At 37.9% G+C, this 24,551-nt stretch overlaps 1 protein-coding gene across 9 annotated transcripts in view; it reads left to right on the forward strand.

Annotated features, from left to right (window-relative positions):
• LOC134533247 (maternal embryonic leucine zipper kinase-like) overlaps window positions 1-24,551 on the forward strand; it is a 135,668-nt gene that overhangs the window by 39,763 nt on the left and 71,354 nt on the right. For all 9 annotated transcript variants that reach the window (XM_063370666.1, XM_063370663.1, XM_063370669.1 and 6 more), the window contains exons 6-7: window positions 16,260-16,366; window positions 22,084-22,251. In XM_063370666.1, the coding sequence (XP_063226736.1) occupies window positions 16,260-16,366; window positions 22,084-22,251 (275 nt within the window). The remainder of the gene's footprint in view (window positions 1-16,259; window positions 16,367-22,083; window positions 22,252-24,551) is intronic.

Here is a 24,551-nt window from a genome sequence, read left to right on the forward strand (position 1 = left end):
GAAACGTTTTTTCACAAAACGACGTATTAAATTAAAAAAAATAATTTATGACTCTTTAATCAGAGTCCAAAATTACTTATAAAACTGTTCATATTATACCACACTTATATGTGTTTTAAATTACAACAATAAAATTACATTGAAACGTTTTTTCACAAAACGACGTATTAATTAAAAAAAATATTATGACTCTTTAATCAGAGTCCAAAATTACTTATAAAACTGTTCATATTATACCACACTTATATGTGTTTTAAATTACAACAAATAATTGATATGAAGAGGTTTTTTCCACAAAAACCACGTATTAAATTAATAAAGCACAAGTCATAAAACTTACAGTTTGTTATACATTTCTATGAGTACAGTACGTAGGGCTATTTTGGCATTGCTTAGGTCTCTTTCGTGCTGGTTCTGCTGAACGTTGTGATCACCATCTTGACTGACGGGTCCCAGTTGGCTGAGGTCTCGGGTTCGAGTCTTGCGCGGTGCATACGTTGCGGGCGCTCTCCGCTGACATTTCTTGCGCGCTGGTTTCGCAGGCTCGATGATAGCTGATGCACAGTCGGGTGAAAGCAGTTCTGGCATTTGCAAGGCGTGATTGTAGACTTCGTCGACACTGCAAGGCAATGGCGTGTCTTTTCGCATGTAATTAACTGCACAACGTCCGTACGAATTGCACTGATTAACTTCCAGGGGTAAATCGTTAGTGTCCGGGTTTATAATCTGAACAGTGTGAAAGTGACCGTCACAACTCTCCACATAGTTCTTCAGGATGCCATTATTCCAGATTGAGTACTCCACCATTGATAAACCATGAGACAGGTTTTCATAATGGTTACCCGGATTAAACGACATGTTTACTCGACCGAGGCTCACTCCACACTGAGCTGAGAGTCCGTTTGTCTTTTAGCAATTATACGTATGGCTTCCATAAATAAACTTGCAATGTATTCACAGAGGGTGTTACAACACGCTGACTCACAACAGTTCATGGTTTGTTTATTTATTTAATTTTTTTAGAAAAGTTTACGTTTCGTCGATAGCTTGAATCCGACATATGGCGCAAGAGGTAATGATTTAGACACTGAAAAGTTTGACTCTTTTATTACTTTTGCACGGTAAATAGGACATAGGTGTCCTACACACGGTGTGTTCAGGTCGTCATCGTCTCCCAACAAAACATCGTACGTTTTCTTCCGACAATGATCGGTTCCGGTACAGCGCTCTATGAAAGTTTCATCATTTTTAACTCTAGAGGTCCTGAGTTCATCAACGGTTGTTGGATGTTTAGCCAGCGGATGGCATAAGTGCACGTAACAGTTCTTATCTTCACAGTGAAACGATGTTAACAGTCTCATGGTAGTATATGGGAATGATTTATCCCAACACATGCGATAATGGATATTATCGCGACACGATTCAAAGTATACAGGCAGACGTTCACAATCCTTCTCAATATCGTAATATCTAACACGGTATTCGACACAGTGCAGGCTAGAATGCACGTAAAGATATCTAGTTTCTTGACAGTCGTACATTAGCTGCGGTAAAGTGTGATTGAACCTAGGATCCGCTATTCTGTGTTTCTTCGCTTTTTCTCGCCATCGGCGTGAAGCCAAAGAAATAGGAATGTCATTGAAGTTTCGGTCACTTTGATTATCACTAAAACCATCATCTGACAATTGTTCTGGGTTCGTATCTAAATAACGAACATCCTCGAACAGCGGCATGGGAACGTCCAGATGTTCACCGGAAGCTAGTCTTAAGCCTGCGGGATACGCCCCGCGGATGTGTCTAGACTTTTCCCTCTTGGTCTTGATGGGGTCTCGGCCCCAGATGGGTGGGAACATGGCGGACGTCACTCACCGGAGCTGTTACTGGCGAAGACGGGCGGGTGGCAGCTGGCGGGCGGGTGGCAGCTGGCGGGCGGGTGGCGGCTGGCGGCAGATGTCTAGCCGCGACGGCGGCCGTCCTCCTCCTCCTCGTCGTCGGAGCCGTCCGCGGTGTGCAGGTCGCAGATGTCCGGGTTGCACGGCACACTCCACGAGTGGTTGCCCCCGTCAAGGAATGTTGCGTGTGTGAACAAATCACACGATTCACTCCAGGCAACCACCGTGCTGTTGGGACGAAGCACCTCGAACTCAACAAAACCTTGCTCCTGGCCGGGCCACACCTGCACCACCTCATCTGCGGCCTCGACGAGCAGAGTTTCCGGAGAGCATGGTAGGTGTGTGTCCGGCCGTAGGAGTCTTATGCTGCAGTTTTGCTGAGTGCAAGGCAGCTCTATCACTTCCTTGTCTGCGTCCTCGCGAACCAGGTGCCCCAACGCTGTGCACACGTGCAACCACTGCCGACCGTCCGCCGTCTCGAAGTTCACGCGACCGCAGCCGAGCAACACATCCCGATACAGCGTTTCCGGATTAAACTGCATTTGTACGAAGAGTGACTTGGAGGGTGACTAGGCTCCCCTACGAACGACGCGTTACATTTATAGCACCGAGGGTGGCCACCCCACCGGGCTCCCCCATCCCTACGAGCGACGCTATAACACCGAGGGTGCCCACCCCACCGGGCTCCCCCTCCCCACGAGCGACGCTTTCAATTTATTGTATCGGAGGGGGAAGCAAGCAGGGTCTGGCGTCGCTTGGCAATTCTCCAACGCCCAAGCCCTAAGCAGCGCGGCGTTATGTCGTGACGTAACGGGCCGTGCACGGCTATTATCTTGCGTATACATTTTATTCAGTTCTTTCAGTGACGGACATCCGAGCTCGGTCTGAGCATCCTGAATATTAACATGTTTTTTACACAACTTTGCAAGCCACCTTTTTTGCTCTACGCCTGCCACCATTACGGTTCCGCTGATGTGTCCTGACAGGATGTTTTGCAACGAAGTATACGGAAACAGACCGTCATCCCAATGGATGCCGTGGAAATGTCTAATTAACCAAGAATTTGTTCTCTGGTAATTTCTGTGGAGGTATTTCCACGAGTATGGCGGCTGAAATGTTCTCGTAATTATCTCCCCTTCGTCATTAGCCAGGCTTATCTCTTTTAAGACGAAACCGTGCTGAGAGTAGCATCCCTGGAGGTTGGCATACAGCATGACGTCCCAGGGAAGACTGCGTTATCACTTACATTACATTAGAATTTTAATAGATTTGTCTCTCGGGTTATACGAAACCAATCGATCGTGCAGAATTAGTGCGAATGCTTGAGTGCCGACGGGAATATTTCTCGTTGTGGTTATTTCTATTCTACAATCCACGACTCCTCCAATCATCTTATCGTTCTGTTTAGACACATCAAACACAAAGAGAGGAGCCATATCTTTAAATTTCTCCGGATCGAGAAGTGGTGATGATTGACGACCATAATATGAGTCTTGAAATTCCGCGTACATGTTATACACCAGCAGATAGCTATCATTAGGAAAATTACTATCCAGGTTTGTGTACGGATAGGATTCCGAATTCAAAAAAACTTTCACATTCTTAATGTCAACATGATCAAACTTTGATTTATCACCGGCGACGTTGTTTTGCCTACCCGTTTGAAATGCGACTATTATATATCTAGGCTTTTCCGTATTAAATGATGTTTTCACGGACCAATGTACCGATTGAGATTGCGGCAGGGCCGGATACGTTTCGAGGCTCCAGGATCGGAAAGCAATGTCTATGTTTTTTCCTTTTTCAACCATTTTAAGCAAACGAATCCTCTGTGCGGTAGAAACGGTTACATGAGGCATTAGCCAATCGATGCTCGTGAGTGTTAGTGTCACAGGCAACGGTTGCGCTGCCGTGTCTAACACCGCGTTGTTCTGAGAGTTTGAAACAAGTAACACTAATTCTTGTCGAACGTTAACTAAAACGTGTTTATAATCTTCGAAAAATCCCATGAGACTACTCAAAGGCACGCATATTTCAAAATCGCCGTTTGCATTAATGGGTACACTATAGTCTTCAGTCAAGCCCCAGCCGGCCATCTTGGAAACGGCTTTTTCACTGGGCGTTAGCGAAAGATAGTTTTTAATCGTAGTGACTAATCCAACGTCGCGACATTCATCTATCTGTAAATTATTTACCTCGTACGCAATTCTGTTAAACATGTGTAAAATTCCATTTCTGACAATTTTTGCGTATGTAGCGGCCTGGCCATCCGGTTTGATGAATTTTCCGCGGATTCTTAACAGGCTTTTGCAAGGCAGACAATAAATATCAGAATTCTGGATTGCGATACGTATCTCGGAATTTAAATCATAAGGACCCGAAATGAATGGCCGGTAGCTATGTATTTCCGTTTTCGTGATATCATTTTCAAATTGAATTGGCTGGTCGACTTGGAGAATGCTGGAATCCATTTTGGAATACTTTGAATCCTAGTTTCTTGAGAAAGCGTATATTTTTACGTGTTAACCGCTTGGCGTCTCGCTGACTACTGGGTCTGCCTTCGAAACCGCCGGACCCTTTATGAATGCCAAAGTAATTCACTCCCATATTTTTTTTAAATGCAGACGTAACGTTATTTCTTCGCCTCTAAAATCGATGAGCTTCCCGTTTTGGTCGACTATCCTCACAGACAACTCGTGTATTCGTTTAACGATCACCGGAACGTATATGACAGATTTAGGTACTTCGATGACCTTATAACCAGGCGGGACGCTGGGGTAAAACTCGTGTATGCTCAAGCTAGGTTGTCCGTTTAAATAGCTGGAGCCCACGATATTTGTATCTATACGTATGACCGATACAGGGAAAATATTGACCGGTTGTGTTGACTCATGCATTCGACCTGCCACGTAAATTTTAGGTTCAAAACCGAGCATTTTTCCGATCGTATCGCTTCCTGTAAAATTGATATCGTAATTACTATGCATATTACATTGCAATGTATTAGGGTTTCCTCTCAAAATAAATGTCGCATCGTGTGGTAACAGATCTCCGATGTAACTTTCCAAATCTGAAATTTCATAACTTCCGACGGGAAGAATAATTTGAGACACAGGACCAGTGTTTTTCGAAAAACGGAATTTGTTGTTTTTTTCGTCAACGTTCGGAATGGAATGGTATGTTTGAAAGTCGATTAGCCCAATCTGCCACTCTCCATTCGTAAGGTCAAGGGGTGGAAAATATACGTACCGTAATTCAGAATTTTTTCCCGTTAATATAAGTGAAATTTCAGGTTAGCTTGCACTACAGTATGGATCACCAGGATAGGTTGCACTCTGGTATAGACTGTACGCGTCAATGGCTGGTGTATCTGTGCTGTTTGAAATTATTTATTTTGCTTCTTATACGCGGACACGAGAAATCTTAAACATAAATGACCGCAATTCCACGATTTAATCGTCTGTTGTCTATCGTAATTGTAACTTAACATCGTGCCTTTCAGATACTTTCTTACTTCCGGAGGCGGTCTGAGGTCGCCATAGCTGTCATAATACAGCGCAGTGCTGCCAGACTTTTTATATGCAACCCAGTGAGTTCCTTTTCCTGTCGATACGTCTAGATTAATTATCCCGCACTCGTACTGTTTCGGTTTTAAAGGTAAGTTATCTCTCATGAAAACACCTCGGAAATTTTTGATTTTCAAATTGAATACCGCATTTTCTAAATCCGTCGTAGTTAGCGGTCTGTGAGGCAGGGCTAAAATCACCCTTTCCTCATTTTTTTTTACTGCTTTCTTAGTCGCTGCGGCGAGAGCGACCCTTCCCCGCGTGGGGTAGTGTGGCAGGAGGGTTAATAGCGTCCCACCCTTCCCTTTCCCCCCTTTCGCTTCCGGCGGCTGCGGCGGTTGCGGCAGCTGCGTCCTCCCACGCCTCCTCCAACGGCTTTGAATGGTCGTAAAAAAAGCCCCGCACCATTTTTGCTTCAATTTGTTAAGGCCTGAATACGTCTGTGATGTTGTGCATTTTGTTGCAACAATTTAGTCTGATTATTAGCGGTTGTCACGCTCTTTGCGATTCCGGCTGCGCCTCCAATCAAAGAACCGAGCGCTGCCAGAGCTGGAAATAGAAATGGTATAACACCGCCCTTTTTATCACGTTTATTTTTCTTATTTTTTTTCTTTGCGATTCTTATTCCGGCTCCTAGTTTATGCTTAACACTCATTATTTTACTTACGCTCCAAGCCGCGATCTTTTCACCTAGCTTAGTTTGAGGGTTCTGTGCAATTTGTTTAGCTTTAAGTGCTAAAATACGGTCCGCTTGATTTCTGTTCTCCAAATCGTTACTATTTGCGTATGAAATATTGTGTTCTTTGCACGCTCTATCTAATTGATTTTTGCCTGGGTCTCCGCGTGCTAAACGTTTTTCAAGTTTTGTACCGGGCCCACAGTACTGATAAGATGGCAAATGTAGCTCGAAAGGTAATTTATTTATGGCAGAGTTAATAAGACCTTTACCCTTCACCCTCCTTCCAGCACGACGCATATCAGCTTAATGACTTTGGGGGGTATAAATAAGACGGTTTTATACTTTTTACGCTTCAGTTGTAACGATGGAAGTAATCCCTCAACATGACAGTCTTCCGATCGAAATTATTCACGATGATTTTATAAGCAAACGGGAACCACGCCACGGACCGCTGTTGCCGAATACCATAAGATGTATAATTGCCGGACCTTCAAACAGCGGGAAAACATGTATTTTACTTTCGCTTATACAACATCCTAACGGAGTGCGTTTCGAGAATATTTATTTGTATAGCAAGAGCATAGAACAACCAAAATATAAACGTTTGGCGCAGGTATTGTCTCATGTTCAAGGTATTAAATTTTTTCTATTTCGTGAAAATGAAGAGGTAGTGCCGCCAAGCAAAGTGCTACCCAATTCGATTATAATTTTCGATGACATCGGGTGCGAAAAACAGGCAATAGTTCAAAAGTATTTTTCCATGGGGCGACATTTATTGTGCGATTGTTTTTATTTAATTCAAACGTATAGCCAAACCCGAAAACAGTTGGTTCGGGATAATTCTATTTTGATAATTTTATTTAAAATGGATCTTCTAAATCTTCAACATGTTTACCACGAGCACGTCACAACCGACATGTCATTCGATAAATTTAAAGATGTTTGTGCTCGCTGTTGGAATAGCAATGATGGTTATGGTTTCCTAGTAATAGGTAAGGATTTTCCTCTACAAAAAGGTCGTTATCGCTGTGGCTTCGATCACTTCATAGTGTTACCTTCGTGAAGAATGAACTTGGGCATCTCCAAATTTGGGGGCGGCGAGAATAAACGTCAGCGACAGTCATGTCTGACTCTTACGGAAGATGGGCACTGTCAGGTTGGCGGGAAACGTTTGCGCGGTGTAGGCGATCCACGTGACGCGGCAGATGCTGCCACAAAGAATTACGTAGATGTAGCTTCCGGTGCCACCGCACATGCAATTAGTACGATGGCGAATAATTTAGAAAAAGACTTTGGTCTACTAAAAAACAGTCTCTCATACGCACAGGATCTTAATAACAATTTGCTAACGTATCTACATCAGTTTGAAAAGAAAAGTACAGATGTTTTAGATAAAATTCGAGGAAATTTACCCGAGAAGGAAGTTTTAAACGAGTTGAAAAATCTGGTATCTGTAAGTAGTGATGAGCTGAAAGTTATTTTTACGGATGTGAAGGATCTCGTTAGCTCGTCACGTGACTTGCAGAGGGGAATGGGAAGTTACTTGCGTCAGGCAGATAGCGATACGCGCGAGTCATTTGCCAAGATTCTAGAGCTGTTGAAGGCTCTGTCAAGTGGTGGTTGCAATAGGAACTTTAGCGAGCTAAAGAATCTTTTTCTGACTAAACACAACGAGGATTTATATATACACAAACAACACTTTGAAGCAATCAAAAATGCTTTGGTGTCTACAAACGAAAAACAATCTGATACGACTGCGTACCTAAGGCAGGTTGATGCCACGGATCGCGCGACGTTTACAGAGATTTTAACACTCGTGGGCGAGCAACCGAAGCTTGTAAGTAAGGAAATAGTGTCCGGTATGGAATTTCAAATTAATACTTTGATGAGTTCTCTACGCGAAGATACTGCTAAATTTATTAAGGAGTCTCTATCGAGTTTTGAGGCTAAAGTTGATAGTCTCGTTAGTGGAGCTAATTCATGTTCTCAGTTTCCACATATCGTTAATCAAAGCTTGAATGCAATGAGAAATCGTCTAGACCTATTGTATAAACTATTGGGAAGGAAGCTAGCGGACAGACCTGAAAACCAGCCGGCACAGTCACCATCTGTATCGCTTCCGGTTTTAAGAGGTCCGTCGGTGAATTTGTCTGGTGTAAGACCATCTTCAAATCCGCTTCCGCATATTGCCCTACCGGTTGAGCTTCCCATTATACCCACTACAGCTACTGAGCTTCAAAGGCATAATTAATGTATAAAAGCCTCTATTTACGCTGACATGAGTCAGTCATGGCTTCAGAAGCAAGAAAGCTCCATCACGTCATACAAAACGTTCGTGAAAAATATTTGCTGGCCAAATGCGCGCGCCTGGCGCGGGATGCAGTTAATGAACAGGTATTCAAACCGATCACATCGCGTCTCGAGAGTTCTTCTGCTGCCGCGGATAATTTATCGGCGGAGGTGAAAAAAGAAACCGCTACACCTATCACTAAACCTGAGATTAAGACTTTCTCCAGCGAAGGTGAAGAAGAAGATGATGATGATGATTTACCACTGATTGTTCATTCCGGTAAACGCTCGGCTGCGTCACGTGAGCCGTTGGGTGAGGAAGCCCGGTCCTACCTAACCGCATTCAATTCTAAAATAAATGATACGACCTACGGAATTTACAAACGCAAGAATCGCTGGTTCTTGGGAAATACGGAAGTTTTTTTCCTACCTAATAATTTACTTCGCATAGATGATGAACTAATACAACCTTCGCCGGGATTATATGAGCTATTGTTTTCGAAAGAACCTAAGGTGTATTCAGAAGCTGCATTGCGTCAATACACACGCTTGCTGCGGTCTACTAGCGCGTGTTATAAGAGGAATGATGCGTCATCTAAACGATATAAAAACACCGATCATGAAAAGTTCGGGCTCATTAAGGATCTTTGTCCTGTCATTGCTTCCCATGAAGGCAGTGGTTTAGTTGAAAAACTAGATTTAAATCGTCGAAAGGAATATGTTTACTGGAACTCGGTAAATGAATTATGTGATCGGCTTAGATTATTACTTGCATCGCAACAATCCGGGAACACGAGCCATTCCAATGAAGTGTTGGCCATACTAGAAGAACTCATTGAATCAGGCTACATTAAAAAAAATTAAGTAAAAAAAAATGACTGCCAGACGCGGTATTGCGTTTGAACTTCACAAAAACGCACGCAAAGTCTTTCCTCGGAGACGTGTAATCACTAATGGTCTCGGCGATCTTTTACAGATCGATTTGGTGGAAATGCAACCTTATCACCGTGCGAATAAAGGATTCAGATATATATTGGTTGCGATTGATGTTTACTCCAAGCGGGCTTACGCGGTTCCGGTACTGAAAAAAAATGCGGAGCTTGTGGCTTTAGCTATGAAACGTATTCTAAAGGATTCTGGATGTTTCACTCACGTGCACTCAGACCGCGGTACCGAATTTTATAACAGAATATTTCAGACATTGATGAAAGAACACGGAATCAACCATTATTCAACCAACAGCGAGCTGAAGGCCTCGGTAGTTGAACGCTTCATTAGAAGTTTAAAATCGCTTTTGTTTACGGAAATGAGCGCTCAGGGAAACTATAAATGGCTACCGCTCTTACCAAAAGTTATGGAAATATACAACGGCAGATTTCATAGGACTATCGGTATGAGCCCCAACGAGGTGAAAGATAATTCTCTTCTTAAAACGGTTTACAATGTTGTGAAAAAAATAGATCACAGGCGACTTAAAGCTAGTGTCGGAGATCATGTACGTATCTCAAGAAATAAGGATTTATTTGCAAAAGGTTATTCCATAAATTGGTCCCACGAGATTTTTAAGGTGATAAAAATACGCAACAGTTATCCTAGAACATACTACTTGTCTGATATAGATGGAAATGAAATCAAGGGCGGTTTTTATTCTCAAGAAATTCAAGTGACGAAGTATATAGACACTTATTTAATTAATAAAATCCACAAGCGACTTCCTACACATCTTCTAGTCAGCTGGAAGGGATTCCCAGAATCAGTAAAAACATGGATTTCTAGAAGCGATCTGGAAGACTGATGGAGTGAACTTAGTATGCAGAAAATTGGTAATACGTGTAAAGAACTATGCGGTCATGGTAGACTGCTGTTAATGTTTCAAACTCTGTTTTTGTTTGGAAAAATAAACGTACTATTTAATATAATTTTTGTAGCAATGCGCTACTCGTAAAAAAAAAAACTGCTGTGTGAAAAAATAATATATACATACATACATACATACATACATACATACATTATAGTTGAACAGAAACATTTACGTAAACGAGACTATGGCAAAATATTATTATTATTATTACAAGTTACTTTTACCTGGTATTAATCAAATGGCAGGTACAGGTAACTAACACACCAGATAGACGTAATATTTTTTTTAAGTGTTGGGGAAAAAAAATTTTATATTTTAACTTTGGAAGAAATTACATTTTGTATACAGTTCTCTTCGGCTGCGGCGGCCGCCACCCCTCTGCGAGCGGACAGCTGCCAGTGTATGAGTCATTATTTAAATAAAAAAATTGACAATGGGGGACCAAGGGTTCGAAGCGGTCTTCGGTTGCAGCCGGCACCCCTCTGCGAGCGGCGTCCCCTATGCGGACACCTGGCTGTCTGAGTCATTATTTAAATAAAAAAAAATTACACAAGGGGGGGACGAACTAAAGGGCCGTTGGGAGTACGCGCCATCGTCGTCTGCGCGGCTCCAACACCCCTTGGGAAAACATATATATATTTTAATTTTTTTTTTTAAATATATAATGCTTATAAATGCACAATACCTTTTCTTTTAAATGACAAGTGACGTAATAAGCATACTTTTTTTTTATCGATCCTATCGAAGTTGGCTCACAATCGATTAGTCAATCCCAATCTTGAGCCGGCAACCGGTGGCGCCATACATACTATAATATTTTTCACCTACTACACACCACCACCACCCCCCATCCTAGTTTTAATTTGCTGAAATACGTAAAGTATAATTTTTTTTATCATCACGCTATAAGCATAAGTAATGCCTATAGCTTTTTTAATTTATTATTATTATTATTATTATTATTATAGAAGACATGCTAAACACCAAATTAAGAATACTATGACTATACTGGTCTAGTACTATAAGAAAACATGGCTACACTTCAGTTTGTGTGTTTTTTTCCCTTCAAAATTTGGCATCTACTACTACTACTACTACTACTATAGTCATAGAGTAGTGGCTGACAAAATAATACTTTCTTTTATATTCATACTTGAGAGAAATGCAAAATACAAAAACAATGACTATAAATGGGGAAGAAAAAAAAGATGGCGGCCTTGTATGCTGTGCTACAAGATGATAGCGGCCTGGTGTGCTATGCTACAAGACGGCGGCCTGGTATGCTGTACTACAAGATGGCGACTTTCAGCAATCGATTGTCATACATATATATAATATTATTTAAAAAAAATTTTTCCAAAGTTGGCTGTTCTGGTTACTTCCTAGTAGTCGAAATTATTATTATTTTTTTTTCCAATGTTGAAATAAACATGGCGGCCGGCCCGTTTTTTTTAAATTTCCCGCTTAGCAATATAAAAAATATATAAAACATGGCGGCCGACTAGCAGCCGAAACTATACATATATTTTTTTTAAATTTCCCGCCGTTTAAATTGGCCGACTAGCACTATAAAAAAATAAACATGGCGGCCGCATAGCAGCCGATGCGCCTCGTTTAAATTTACCGCTTAACACTATAAAAAATTAAACATGGCGGCCGCCCGTTTTTAAATTTGCCGACGAGCACTATAAAAAATATATATATATACCTTCTCTTTAAAAAAAATAAACATATTTTATAAGCATATATATACAACATCTGAAATTATTTTCTCCAATATGGTCTCGTGGTCCTGTGGTTAGCATGACGGACTAACGATCCAGAAACGAAGGTTCGAATCCAACCGTCGCCACCCCTCACATTTTTATACTTGTAAAAATAATTCCGGCGCGCGACACTAGCGCTACCTAGCTCCCTCATTTAGAAACATACACACACACCCCCTCACCCACCACCTCCCCCTCCGCAACGAACACGCCCGAAGTTACCCGACGAGATATATAGATCCTACCGAAGTTGGCTCACGATCAATACACCCAACCACCCTCCACGTGACGTCACCAACCCAGCCAAGCACCTGTCAGGAAAACACCTGTCAGAAAAACACCTGTCACACATGCACCTGTCAGAAAAAACACCTGTCGCACATGCACCTGTCACACATGCACCTGTCGGACAGGTGCACGACAGGTGCAGGTGCACCTGTCGTTTGTTGACACTGTCCCAGAACTGGCGTGCTCCCCCTACTTACGAAGCTGTCTGATGTGTAAATTTTGTTTTAAAGACTTTTTAAACGTTATAACCTTCATCTGTTCGTCTGCATCGCCGCAGTGTAACGCTTACAAAAATGTAGCCAGCGCTCGTTGCAATCATTACTGTTTGGTTATTTTGCTTCCCGTATAGAGCGCGCACACGTAGTCGAATATCGATATCCTGCCGATTGCATGCAATGCGCGTTTTCTATCAAGTACCAAGTTAACTATATTTGATATCCAGTGTTGTTAAGTAACGAATTACAAGTAATCGGATTACTTGTAACGATTACTTTTCAAGTAATTTATACTTGTAACGAATTACATTTAAAAAATGTAATTCGTACTTGTAATCGGAATACATAACATTAATTGTAATCGATACATTAAAGTAATTGATACTTTTTATTTACTTGCCGTTACTTTTATTCTCGGAACGTATAATGAATACAATTAAGAACAAGAAGATCATACACTTTTGTATTAGTGAAGTTTATAATTTTACGCCTGTAGTGCTACGATCGTATGCACAACATCTATGATCAAAAATGAAGATCCATAGTGACTTGCAGTGTCTCCAACATTACCCTATCCTAAAATCTGCATTTTTTAAATTTAACACATCGCTACCGTTGAGCGTCTTTTAAGTGTTGGTAAAGATGTTTTTGCCATCAAGAGAGGGAATCTATCTGATGAGAACTTTAAAATGAAATTGTTTCGTAAGGTCAATTCCAAAATTTAAAGAGTGTTACTTTTATTACAGGTAGCTACTTGTATGAAGTCTTTTGATGTTATTCAAGCAAGTTTCTACTCAAATATTATTCATTTAATTAAAGATAATAAATTTAATCATTATTTGAAATCATTTTTTTAACAAAACATATATGTATGTTTATTAATGTAACAAAGTGTAAAAAAATTGAATCGTAGGTCAGTTTTAAAATGGTAGCGCAAAGTAATTGTAATTGTAATTTTACTGATTACTTCTATATAAAGTAATTTTTACTTGTAATTAGTTACATTATCACCACAGTAATTGTAATTGAGCCCAATTACTTTTTCCGAGTACTTTTAACAACACTGTTGATATCCCGCACTCTCATGGTGTTTACTACGGTAGTTATGCGTTCGTTCGGCTTGCATTCGGATCACAGAAATTTGTTTTTCTATTTAAAGTTGAAGAAAGGTTTTTGTTGCATGACTTATTAAATTAAATTGTTTGGTGTGCTCTTTTATACTTCTCTTTGTAAATAAACGTACTTTCCATGAATGGGTTTTGTTTTTATGAATACTTTATCTAACAAAAAAAAATTTTTTTAGAGGTGGGACGATACCACACTTTCCATACTCGATTCTGTATTGTTTTTTCAGTTCGATACCTTCGATACTTTCGATACTCCAGGGAAAAATATTTTCCCATTAAGTAACAATTATTACAAATAACATAAATTAGTTTTAAATTAAATTCAATCTATCATACCAGCACAATGTCAGATTAAACTTAAATACATAATGTGTAAATAATTGCATTATATTAATGAAAAATATGAATTCATCATTATATATACATACATTAAAACCACCAGAAATGTAAAATACAGTCCATAATCAAGTAAAGCTGACATGAGAAACAGTGGCCTTACAAAATGTTTGAAGTCCTTTCTTAGAGAGGGGGGGGGGGGGGGGGAAGTCACCAAGCTTAAATTAGAAATAAAAAAAATTAGGGTATTATAAAAAGAAAATCAGAAATTTTTGCTTGTTTGTTTCATTTTACAAAAACTTTATGCAACAGAACAATTTTCAATAAAATTTTAACTTGAGAAACATAAAATACAAAACAATCCGATTGTAAGAAAACAATAACAAACGGGTATATTCAGTTCAAAGATTAATTAATGCACAAAATATGAGATCCGTGCCTTGGTAAAGCGCGTGAACCATTTTCATAATCATTGCTAGTTTGTGCCACTAGTCTCGCTTGGTGCTGGCCATAGATGCTACTAGCGAAGTGCACAGTCTTCCTGATACTATCCATATCTATGGTGCGTTAAAGTTATTTTCTTACGTTTGCAAAGGTAAAAAATGAACATTTTTCAAAATAAAATCATTAATTAAAACGTAATTTATCAGGAGGAATATATATAAAAAAAAAATTTGTAAATTTTAGGACTTTTCCGCTTTGTAAAAACGTATGAAACGGGAAATTAATGATTTTATAAGCGTATGTTCCGGGAAAGTAAACCATTGTAACTATAGTACTTTCGGCGGGACCAAAATTAATCGTCGTATGACACGGGAAAATGTATGAAATGGGTACGTATCATCGAGGTTCTACTGTAGTTGTATTTTGTACGATGGCAACTCAAAACTTAATTCAATACAAATGAACAAGCATTCCGGTATCGAAAAAATGTATCGAACTTACAGTTTCGATACTCAATACTTTGCGATACCGTCTAGTATCGAAGGTATCAAGGTATAGAAGTATCGAAAATCCCATCACTAATTTTTTTACGCATAATCGTCTCACCCTTACTTTTCAAACTTGATTTTAGAATAAAATGTGCGACGATTATGCGAGAAAACACGGTAATTGATTTGTGTTGTGGGAGGATGTTCCTTGAATTCTTTACTGCATTTTTACATTATCACTGTAGTTTAAAAAAAAAATCTTCTTGTTGAAATTTGGTATAGTCGTTAAGAAATTTTGGAATTGATCTTGAATTTTTTCAGTAAACTGAAGATTTTGAATTTCAGGTAAAAATACATTTTCTTTTGTAGAAAAATAGCTTGCATATGAGTTACAGCCAATGCACATACAGTATGACTCTATTGTTAGGTTTTTAAGTGGGCCAAAGGAAAACACATTATCGTCCAACTCACAGGGTCTATCACTAATACTTGAGGATGGTTGGGCTTACCCCTACTGACAACAAAGTCCATGGGCGTAACTAGTGACGGCCAGAGCAGCGTAACGGTGACGTCGGGCGACAGCAACGTGAGGTAGTACTTCGGCGGTGGTAGAACTGCTTCCTCGGCTCGCAGGCTAAGGTTTGTATACCCGTTGGGCCGATGAACTTAGGCCTAGCTTGTCTTCCATGTGGTGTTGACTTCCAGGCGACGTGGTGGTCGTACGTACTGGACTATTCTTTAGTAGCTGCGTACAAGCTTCGCCGGTCCTCACAGAATTAAGTGGCAAAACATGTCCCTACAACGGCATGTGATGGGAGAGTGTTACAAATATTTTGGCTCGCCGACAGTTTGTAAATTTATGGGTTATATTATCACTATCCTTAGTTGGCATGTCACAACATATAAAAAACCAAAACATTTGATTAAAAAAAAAAGATGGAAAAACTACAATCACTAGATGGTTTGGAATGACTGGAGATTTCGAGAGGTTTTATTGTGAATGTACAGCCAAGTATCAGTGATGCTGCTCTCACGATGAGAGAGGTAGTCATGGGCAACTAGTCCATGCAGGGCACTTGTACTTGCTGCAGCCACTGTTTCTGCTGCACAGAGAAGCCAGTGTGGTCAGTCACAATTCCCCTGAAACTGCACCAAATGCAACATCTGCATGCATGAAGACTTTGTGGTCATTAAAAATAAACTTGATATGCCTAAGAGAGTAGATTTATTAAAATGAATGTTAGTAAACATGATTTAAATTGATAATTTAATTCTGAATTACTCAGACAGCAGTGTTTGTGTTTACAGGTTCCGAGGTGGACGTGTGGAGTTTGGGTGTGCTCTTGTATGCTTTGTTGTGTGGATCACTTCCTTTTGATGACAAGTTCATCTGCAATCTGTATCAGAAAATACTCGTGAGTATTACAATTGAATTGTGAAATGTTCTCTTTATTGTATCGTGTTTCATTTTCTTCTTCTTCCTTCACTTGAATTTTTACACTTTCACGTGACGTTTATTGTTCCAAACTTTCTCTAAAAAAAACTGCTCAATTGTTTCGGTAGAAGCTGATATTGCAGATTCAATACAATCGTTAACATTTGGCCGATATAGGTAATGTAAGCTAATAAAAGTGTCTTCCACAATATACTGTTGCACAATACATTTTTCTTTTTAATCTTAATACCATTTTTATTGCTTTGGGACATAGATTCCAATATATGTACAAGTCTTAAGTTTTATCTGCTAATAAGCATCAAAGGGATTGGGATGTAACTTAAATGAGAGAGAGGTAATTTGTGACGTCTTCGCACACATCCCTACGCTGTGACACATATGCATCTTTTATCTCTCTGTTCATTGTTTAGATTCTCAAGTGATGCTTTTTACACTCTTCATGACCAAAACATACCTGCTTCCCTACAACTGTGCTTGTGTGGCCGGGTGGGGGAGGGGATATGTACATGAACCAGATCTTTTTTTTTTTTTTTTGTAACACGGTTTTCCCTATTTTAGACTTGAAGCAGGAGATGAGTGCATGGGCAAGCAAGAATTGCCCCACCCACCCTCTTTGCAAGTTTCTTCTCTTGCTTTCTTACAGCCTCCATGTGTCTTTCCCTTATGCTCCACTCTGTTGGTGTAGAATAATTACATTTTATAAAATATAAATAAATAATTTAAAAATTCAAATTGTGATGTAAACTGGACGTATTGAATAAGGGTGGGTTTCTTTTCCTTGTCTATCAAAGAGTTTTTTTTTTTGTCAACAAAGAAAATGTATATTTACTATTTAGTAATAATAAATCTAATGTACACAATTTAATTTAACACTGCCACTGCCATAGTGTTTTAGAATAATAAATTTATTATATTATTTTAGTCAGTTATACTTTAGTTCTGTGTCTATGTATGAATCTAAATAATGTGCAATAATTATTTATGGAATACAATGTTCCTCCGTCAGTGGCATTAAAATTTACTCACATTTACTTATTTAGTGTATATAGATATTTTTTAAAACTTTATATATTTAGATTGCCACCTATAAAGCCTTATAAATTGATAGGTAACGGTTTTCCTTAAAAGATACTTAATCATTGTGTTCAACTTAGTAGTTTTGAAAATTTTGTTGTAAACAGCAATTAAATACACTAGAGTCCCGTTATAGTGAGGTCTCACGGTTCCAGGTTTGATCCTCGCTATAACCGAATTGGACAAATTTTGGCCCCAAAAAAATAAAAATTAACAGAAAATAGCATAAAAATTGTGTTTAAACCTGTATAATTGGAAAATAACAGGTTATATTAACGAAATATTAATTTCTGTGAGTAGATGTGTGAATTCTCTTTAAAACGATACCCCATAAGTACGGATGCGATCACAGATTACGTAAAAATAACCAGAATACCCTACCAAGCCACGTAAGTATAGCTTCTCAGCAAGCGGCCGACGCAGCATTGTTCTGCTATCTATTGTCGACGCGGGCTGTCTGCTGGCGGCCATGTTGGTTCGGGATGTTGTTAACAGGTGGTGCTAGTGTAGCGCGACGATTTAATTCCTTACAAAAAAGCAGGAGTGCGGCTGCGGCAACGCACGTACACCTCAAACGTAATAGTCGCTGGAAAACTATACTTTTTTCATTTAAAGAAACCTGTCAACCTTTTTAGAAAATAAATTTGGCATTAAACTCAAATAATCACCACCCAACAAAAGTTACAAGAAAACTGCCCTAGCGATTCGGAAATAAATACGGTAGTGCCTACTAGAGGTGTAAGAGTAACGAAAAAATGTGTACCCGTATGTATTCATTACTATAACAATTAGTACTCGTTACTATCGTTACGTTACTCGTTACTTCTGATACCGCATAACATGCTATGTTATGTTGCAGCAACAAATCCAGTCGTATTGCGTACGCGTACAGTATTACGTCGCGTAAATAATAATAAATAGAATATAAACAATTAACAATATTTGATAGTTAATAGTTTTTGTTAACCAAGAAACAATTAAATCTCATTAGAGCGGCTTTTTAATATTATCTCTTTTAAGATAACAACCAAAAAAAAACATGAAAATACGCGATTATAAAAACAAAAACATACATATTTCTAATTTGTAAAAAATACTTTCTTACGTTGTTTCTGTTCCAATCTCAAACTTTGTCTACACACGGCACAGATAACTAACGGAAGTTTGATAAAAGAAAGAAAGGATGGGATTCAATTTTTAAAGCCACGCACTTAGGTGGCGACTGCACGGCTGAAGAATGTGACAGGCGTCAACGGTAAGATGTCTAGTGGCGAGCGAGAGGGGTGGAGATAAAGCAGACAAATAACAAAAGCGCGCTTCAAGCTATCACGCCGTAAATTCCTCAAAAATACCTCGTTATAGCCGTGTTCTCGCTATTACCGTGCTCTCTATAACGAGATTCTACTGTAGTAGAACTGGGTGGGAAACATAATTATATTTCCTGAAACATTGGGCAATAGATTTTGTACATTTATAAAAAAATTGTTTGTCTGTAAAGTTGGTTTACGGACGATAGTTTAACGTGACAACCTCATAACAAAACATTGATGAAATGATTGCATAATTTTATGAATAAAATTGAATCTATTTTATTACATTATCACTATTTTGTATGGATACAAAGATGGAGTGAAATGAAATCTACAATTTAATTGATAAATTTACTTTTATTTGCACTCATTAATTCAAATATGTTTATTACTTTAACGAAGAGATTATTTTAACCTTAACTTTTATACATGTTTGCTTTTTAACTTCTTCCAATCTGTGTTATTCTGTTAAGGATAGGACGATGATAAGAAAAGTAGGAAACGAATGGGAGTATTTTAAGTTTAATGTGCCTCGAAAAAGTCAAATCGATGGTTGTTCCAATCGAGTGGAAGAGAGATAGATGCGGCGCAGCGTACAATGAGCGTAACGGGACACAGTGTAACGGGACAATGTGTGTAACAGGACACTTTTTCGTGCGTGCAGTCGGTGTTCATCGATTTATTAGACGTCACGTCAAAATTTTTTTTTTTTTACAAACTATCCTCAAAGTAAGCACTGCACTTCAACTGTTACTTTGACTTAGAAGTCAATAATGCACGCAACCATTTTCAGCAGTTCAAAGTCAAAAATATTATTAACTGTGGCATAAAATCATTTACAGGCACAATAGTAAACAAGCACTTTATTTAGCATTTGAAACCTACAACAAATAATCACAGTAACCTATTTCACTACTGTCACAAAAAGGTGGTATCTATGTTGGAGAATATGGAATATTTTACATGTTTAACACACATTAAACATATAAAAAACAATTATTTTTTTTTTAGTATAATTTATCGGTATCCTAAGATATAAACACTATTGTCTGTGACCCTAGATAGCATTGACAAAAAAAAACATGGAGACTGTTATGCTTTTGGCAAATGTGAACATGCTAATTGAAACAATTTTTAAATCGACAGTTACAATATTAATCTTCCACTATGTTCGCACAATAGTAGCTTACTTGCTGCGTTTACCTATTACATTATAGATGTGGGGACTCACAATTTGAAAACAATGTAAACAAACGTGAACATAAATAAAAGTTTTAGATATATGTGGGATTCACTGTAAATTTGTTTGTAATATTGCCTGATGGGTGTGTGACTATCGCAAATAACAGGTAAATAACAAGATTTGAAAGTGTTAATATGAGCAAATTAAATTAATTTAGTTTTACTTGTGATAATTTTGCAGTTCGTGAAAATAACCTGCCCGTATCAATTTTGGGCCTGCATAAAAAAAATTACAGAGTTTATCCTTTGTAAAAGTGTAGAAATTTTGAAATTTGTAACCTCAATAATTCCCAACCCGTCCCATTTCCCATAAGAAATTTTGATTTCCGCCCAAAATTTTCCCGTTCAAAAATACCCCATATTACCTAGCTCAATAAGCTTTTTCATTGACATATCAACTGGTCTGCTATGGAAGAAACTTGTAATTCACACATATTTACATATATTTTTTCTTCAAAAATAAGACATTTTGATTTTTTATGAAACTTAACTTAATGTAATTTATTAAATGGGATATGTGTTCCCTGCCTGTACATGAAAATTTGGTATATTGACTTATTGGCATCAGCAAAGTTCTGATTTCTCCTTGTGCTCTCCCATTTCCATTTTAGTTACTTTAGCCTTATTACTTTCTTATTGTACTTATAATTGTTATTTTTTATTTGTTTGGTTATTTCTATTTTATGTATATGTAATGAATCAGCATTCTTTGTTTAGTTGCCATCTCTTTTTTCTAGTTATTTAAGTTCTACCATACATATAGTGCAGTCCCTGTTAAGAAATTTTGGAGATTCTTAGAAATATAGAATTATTAACAGGGAATTTTATCCAAAGGGTAAAATTGTACGAATTTTTGGATACAGTGAAACATTTTTCAAACTATAAAGCAGGAAATTTTCTTAAGTGGAATTTTCCTACCAAGGTTTTACTGTATATTAAGTTTTTATTTTTAAAATATTGAAATATTTGTATAGGGATTTTTATGGTACTTAGTTATTAATGAATAGGTTGTTAAACTTTTTACACTATTCAAGGGTTTGTCTGAAATGTTGTAAAATGTGGGAAAATGTATAACATGGGAAATGTATGAAAGGTTATTTTTTGCCTAGAGAATTGTGATATTCTAATACCTGAACATACCATACTCTGATATCATATTTATATTCTGTATAGAGTATAGGTAAGCATACATACAGTATATGTATACCTATTACTTTCATACTTTAATTAGTAGTTGATAGTAACATCAGACATTTGCATGAATGTATTCTATTTTCTTTGAAAAACCACCACACTGAGCTGCATTTTCTTCAATGAATTCACAGTTTTTCACAATAGTGTTCAGAATGGAAATAGACACGCTTAACCTATCACCGAGTGAAACACAAGTACCTTTGTGCTCTTCCACACACTTGTTTTCCATCTTTTACATGCTGCCATCTCTATAAAATAAATACAGATAAAAATTCAACTAATTGCAGTAAAAGTCAAAATTTTTCACTTATTTAATTTAAATTTGTTACTGAACATGTTATTTTTAACGAACATTGACAGATTGACACAGATGAATACCATAAATATAAACTACTACACAGTACCATATGTATAAGTTACTGATGGACAGTCTGGATTTCTATAAACTGTACTGCTAGCTTTGCGTGCTAACATTTTCTCAAATTCTGCCAATATTAGACCAGTGTTGACAGCCTGTAAATACAGTTTTTAATGTAAGAGTGTATCGGGAAATCCAGGAGCTACAGCGCTAGTGTTTCCAACAGCATTTTTGGATTTGGTATTTCACATGAAAGTGTTATCTTCGTATGTACGATGTTCATAACAAACACGGGAATAATGAAGGTATGTAGGTATAGGATAAACAAAAATTGTACACTGCAAGAAGCAGGTTGTAGGCGCATAGTAATCAACAGGATTTTATTGAATTGCGTCAAATAAGGTTGAAACAGGATGAAAATAAAATGGTGCAAATAATGGTAAAATGTTAAAAGTGGTAATGTAAAATCAAGGTTGTACCTTGACTGTGTTCTGGCAGAGTGGCAAGTACGAGGAGCCACCGTGGTTGTCGAGTGACACCAGGTGTTTGATACGCTCCATGCTGCAAGTGGATCCCAAGAAGCGAATCAAGATGGAGAAGCTTCTTCATCACCCGTGGCTGATGCTGGCGTACGGTGAGCCAGTCAGCTCGGAGAGCCTGTTGAAGGTGGGTTAGTCTGTACCACTCATGATCTCGTATCACGCTTTGCTCTGGACTTAGGTTGTCATTCGTGATAGGCCGAGCAAATCTTCAAATAACATGAAATCTTAAGTGTTCAAAAGATTTAACATTTGAGGACAAAATTATTTAAGAAAAATATTTGAAGGAGGGAAATTCAGACTTTGAAACATTAGTACCTGTGTTAAATAACGTTATTTATCTCTACAGAAGCTCTGAAACAAATGTTTGTATTTTATTTTAAGAGTTAGCCATCCAGGTTCTCAGTATTTTCTCATGATTTGGTACAAACGTTAGTTGGTGGATAAATTCCTTTATTTTATCACCTGATCTTGTCACTGTAACAAATGGACCATCTTTATTCTGTTAAGCTTCACTAGCCTTTTTGATTAAATTAACTCTTAACCTAAATTTTAATGTTTACTATGGTATATTTTATTTATTTTGCCATGCTAAAGCATTAACTACAGCTTAAGTTTATAGTATACTAGCTGCAGTACCCGGCTTTGCCCGGGCTGAACACTGGGTGATATATTGTCCGCGAGTTACAGCAAAATGGATAGCGATATGTCCAGTGTGTTGGACATTAAGAAATGACACATAATTACTGTTTGTGTATCTGTGACCTATGATTTTCTGTTTACCCAGGGCGATCGGTTGAAAGGTTTAGAAGTTGATGCGCTACAGCGCCATCTAGCGGCGAGTTACAAAAAAAATGGATGATAAAAACACTTCGATGTGCCAACTTTCATGGCGATCGGTCAAACGGTGTAAGAGTTTATCGACGTCATACATACCAAAATCCAATTATATATATTCTTATATTTCGAAATTTTGGGGCTTTCACTTTTGCGAAAAGTGGATGTTCAGGACCTCGAATGGTTTGGAACACTCCATCTCGAAAGAAATGATATTTGAAATTCCTGAAATTATCGAAACTTTGGGGCTTTTTCCCAGAGGGGGCGGGGGGTTCTAGGACCCTGAATGGCTCGAAAACGCTTAAAATCGAAAGAGAAAGATTTTTTAAAAATTTTAAACTTTCGAAATTTTGGGGCTTTAACCTCCTGGGGGGGGGGGGGGGGGGGGGGGGTGATGTTGAGGACCCCGAATGGCTCGGAAACACTTCAAATCGAAAGAGATATAAAGGAAAACTTATTACCTACCTATGAATAATTTTATAAATAAATTAATAAATAACTCTATGTTTAAGAATTTACGTACATACATAATATAAAACTTCAAACTATACACACCAAAAAAAACTAAGGATGTTTGTGAAACTATTTTTTATTTGTCATAATGTTTAAAACATTTGTAGGATTTGTTGATATGTAAAACTGTGGTGGCCATATTCCGCTTATTCAAAGGAGTATATAAATTAATAGAGATATCACTCCCTGTACACACCACAAATCTTTGAATTAAGTAAAACAAAAACATAGTCTAAAATGAAACAAAAAGTATAAATAACAACTAATTTGTCAAAAAAAAATTATTCAACTGGAATGACAATGTTAACATCCACCTGAAATTTAATAGAAGTAGGTAGGTAAGAATATATTTATATATAAGAAAATAAATGAAATTAAAACATACATAAATAAAATTATCTCACACTCAACCAAACATAATGATTAATATGAAATAAAGGAAGATGGCAATTACACGTAACTATTATAATTAATATAAAAAAAAATCGACCTACCTGAAATTGTAAAATTCAAATTTTTCAACAAGATATTACATAATTGATAAATATTTCTGGTCTTCGGTCTCAGCAGCCCTAAGACTCTTGACGCTCAGCAGATAAATTATAAACACTAAACCAAACTCCTTGCAAATAAGTTATAAGTAGGTACTGTAAAAAAAATAATTTAAATTGTAATATACAAAAACGGTATTGAAAACTGAAACAAATATGGCAACACTACAAACTGTCAAGATATTTATTTTTTTCTTACTCTCTACTTAGTTCCTTACAATAGCAAAACGTAACGTAATGGCTTGAAAGCTATTGCTCGGCAGACATAGAGGAATGACACTAACAGTTTGTATATCTATGACACACGCTACATAAAATTAAGATATATTTTTTTAACCCGTTTAAAATTTATTTTTTTAGACAAAAGATAGCCTATGTCCATCCCCAGGATATAATCTATCTCCTTGCCAAATTTCATTACGATCCGTTCAGCCGTTCAGCCGGGAAAAGGTAACAAACAGACAGACAGACAGACAGAGTTACTTTCGCATTTATAATATTAGTAAGGATTAATTCATATATATAG

The sequence above is a fragment of the Bacillus rossius genome, chromosome 6, assembly GCF_032445375.1.
Source record: "Bacillus rossius redtenbacheri isolate Brsri chromosome 6, Brsri_v3, whole genome shotgun sequence".
Taxonomy (NCBI): domain Eukaryota; kingdom Metazoa; phylum Arthropoda; class Insecta; order Phasmatodea; family Bacillidae; genus Bacillus; species Bacillus rossius.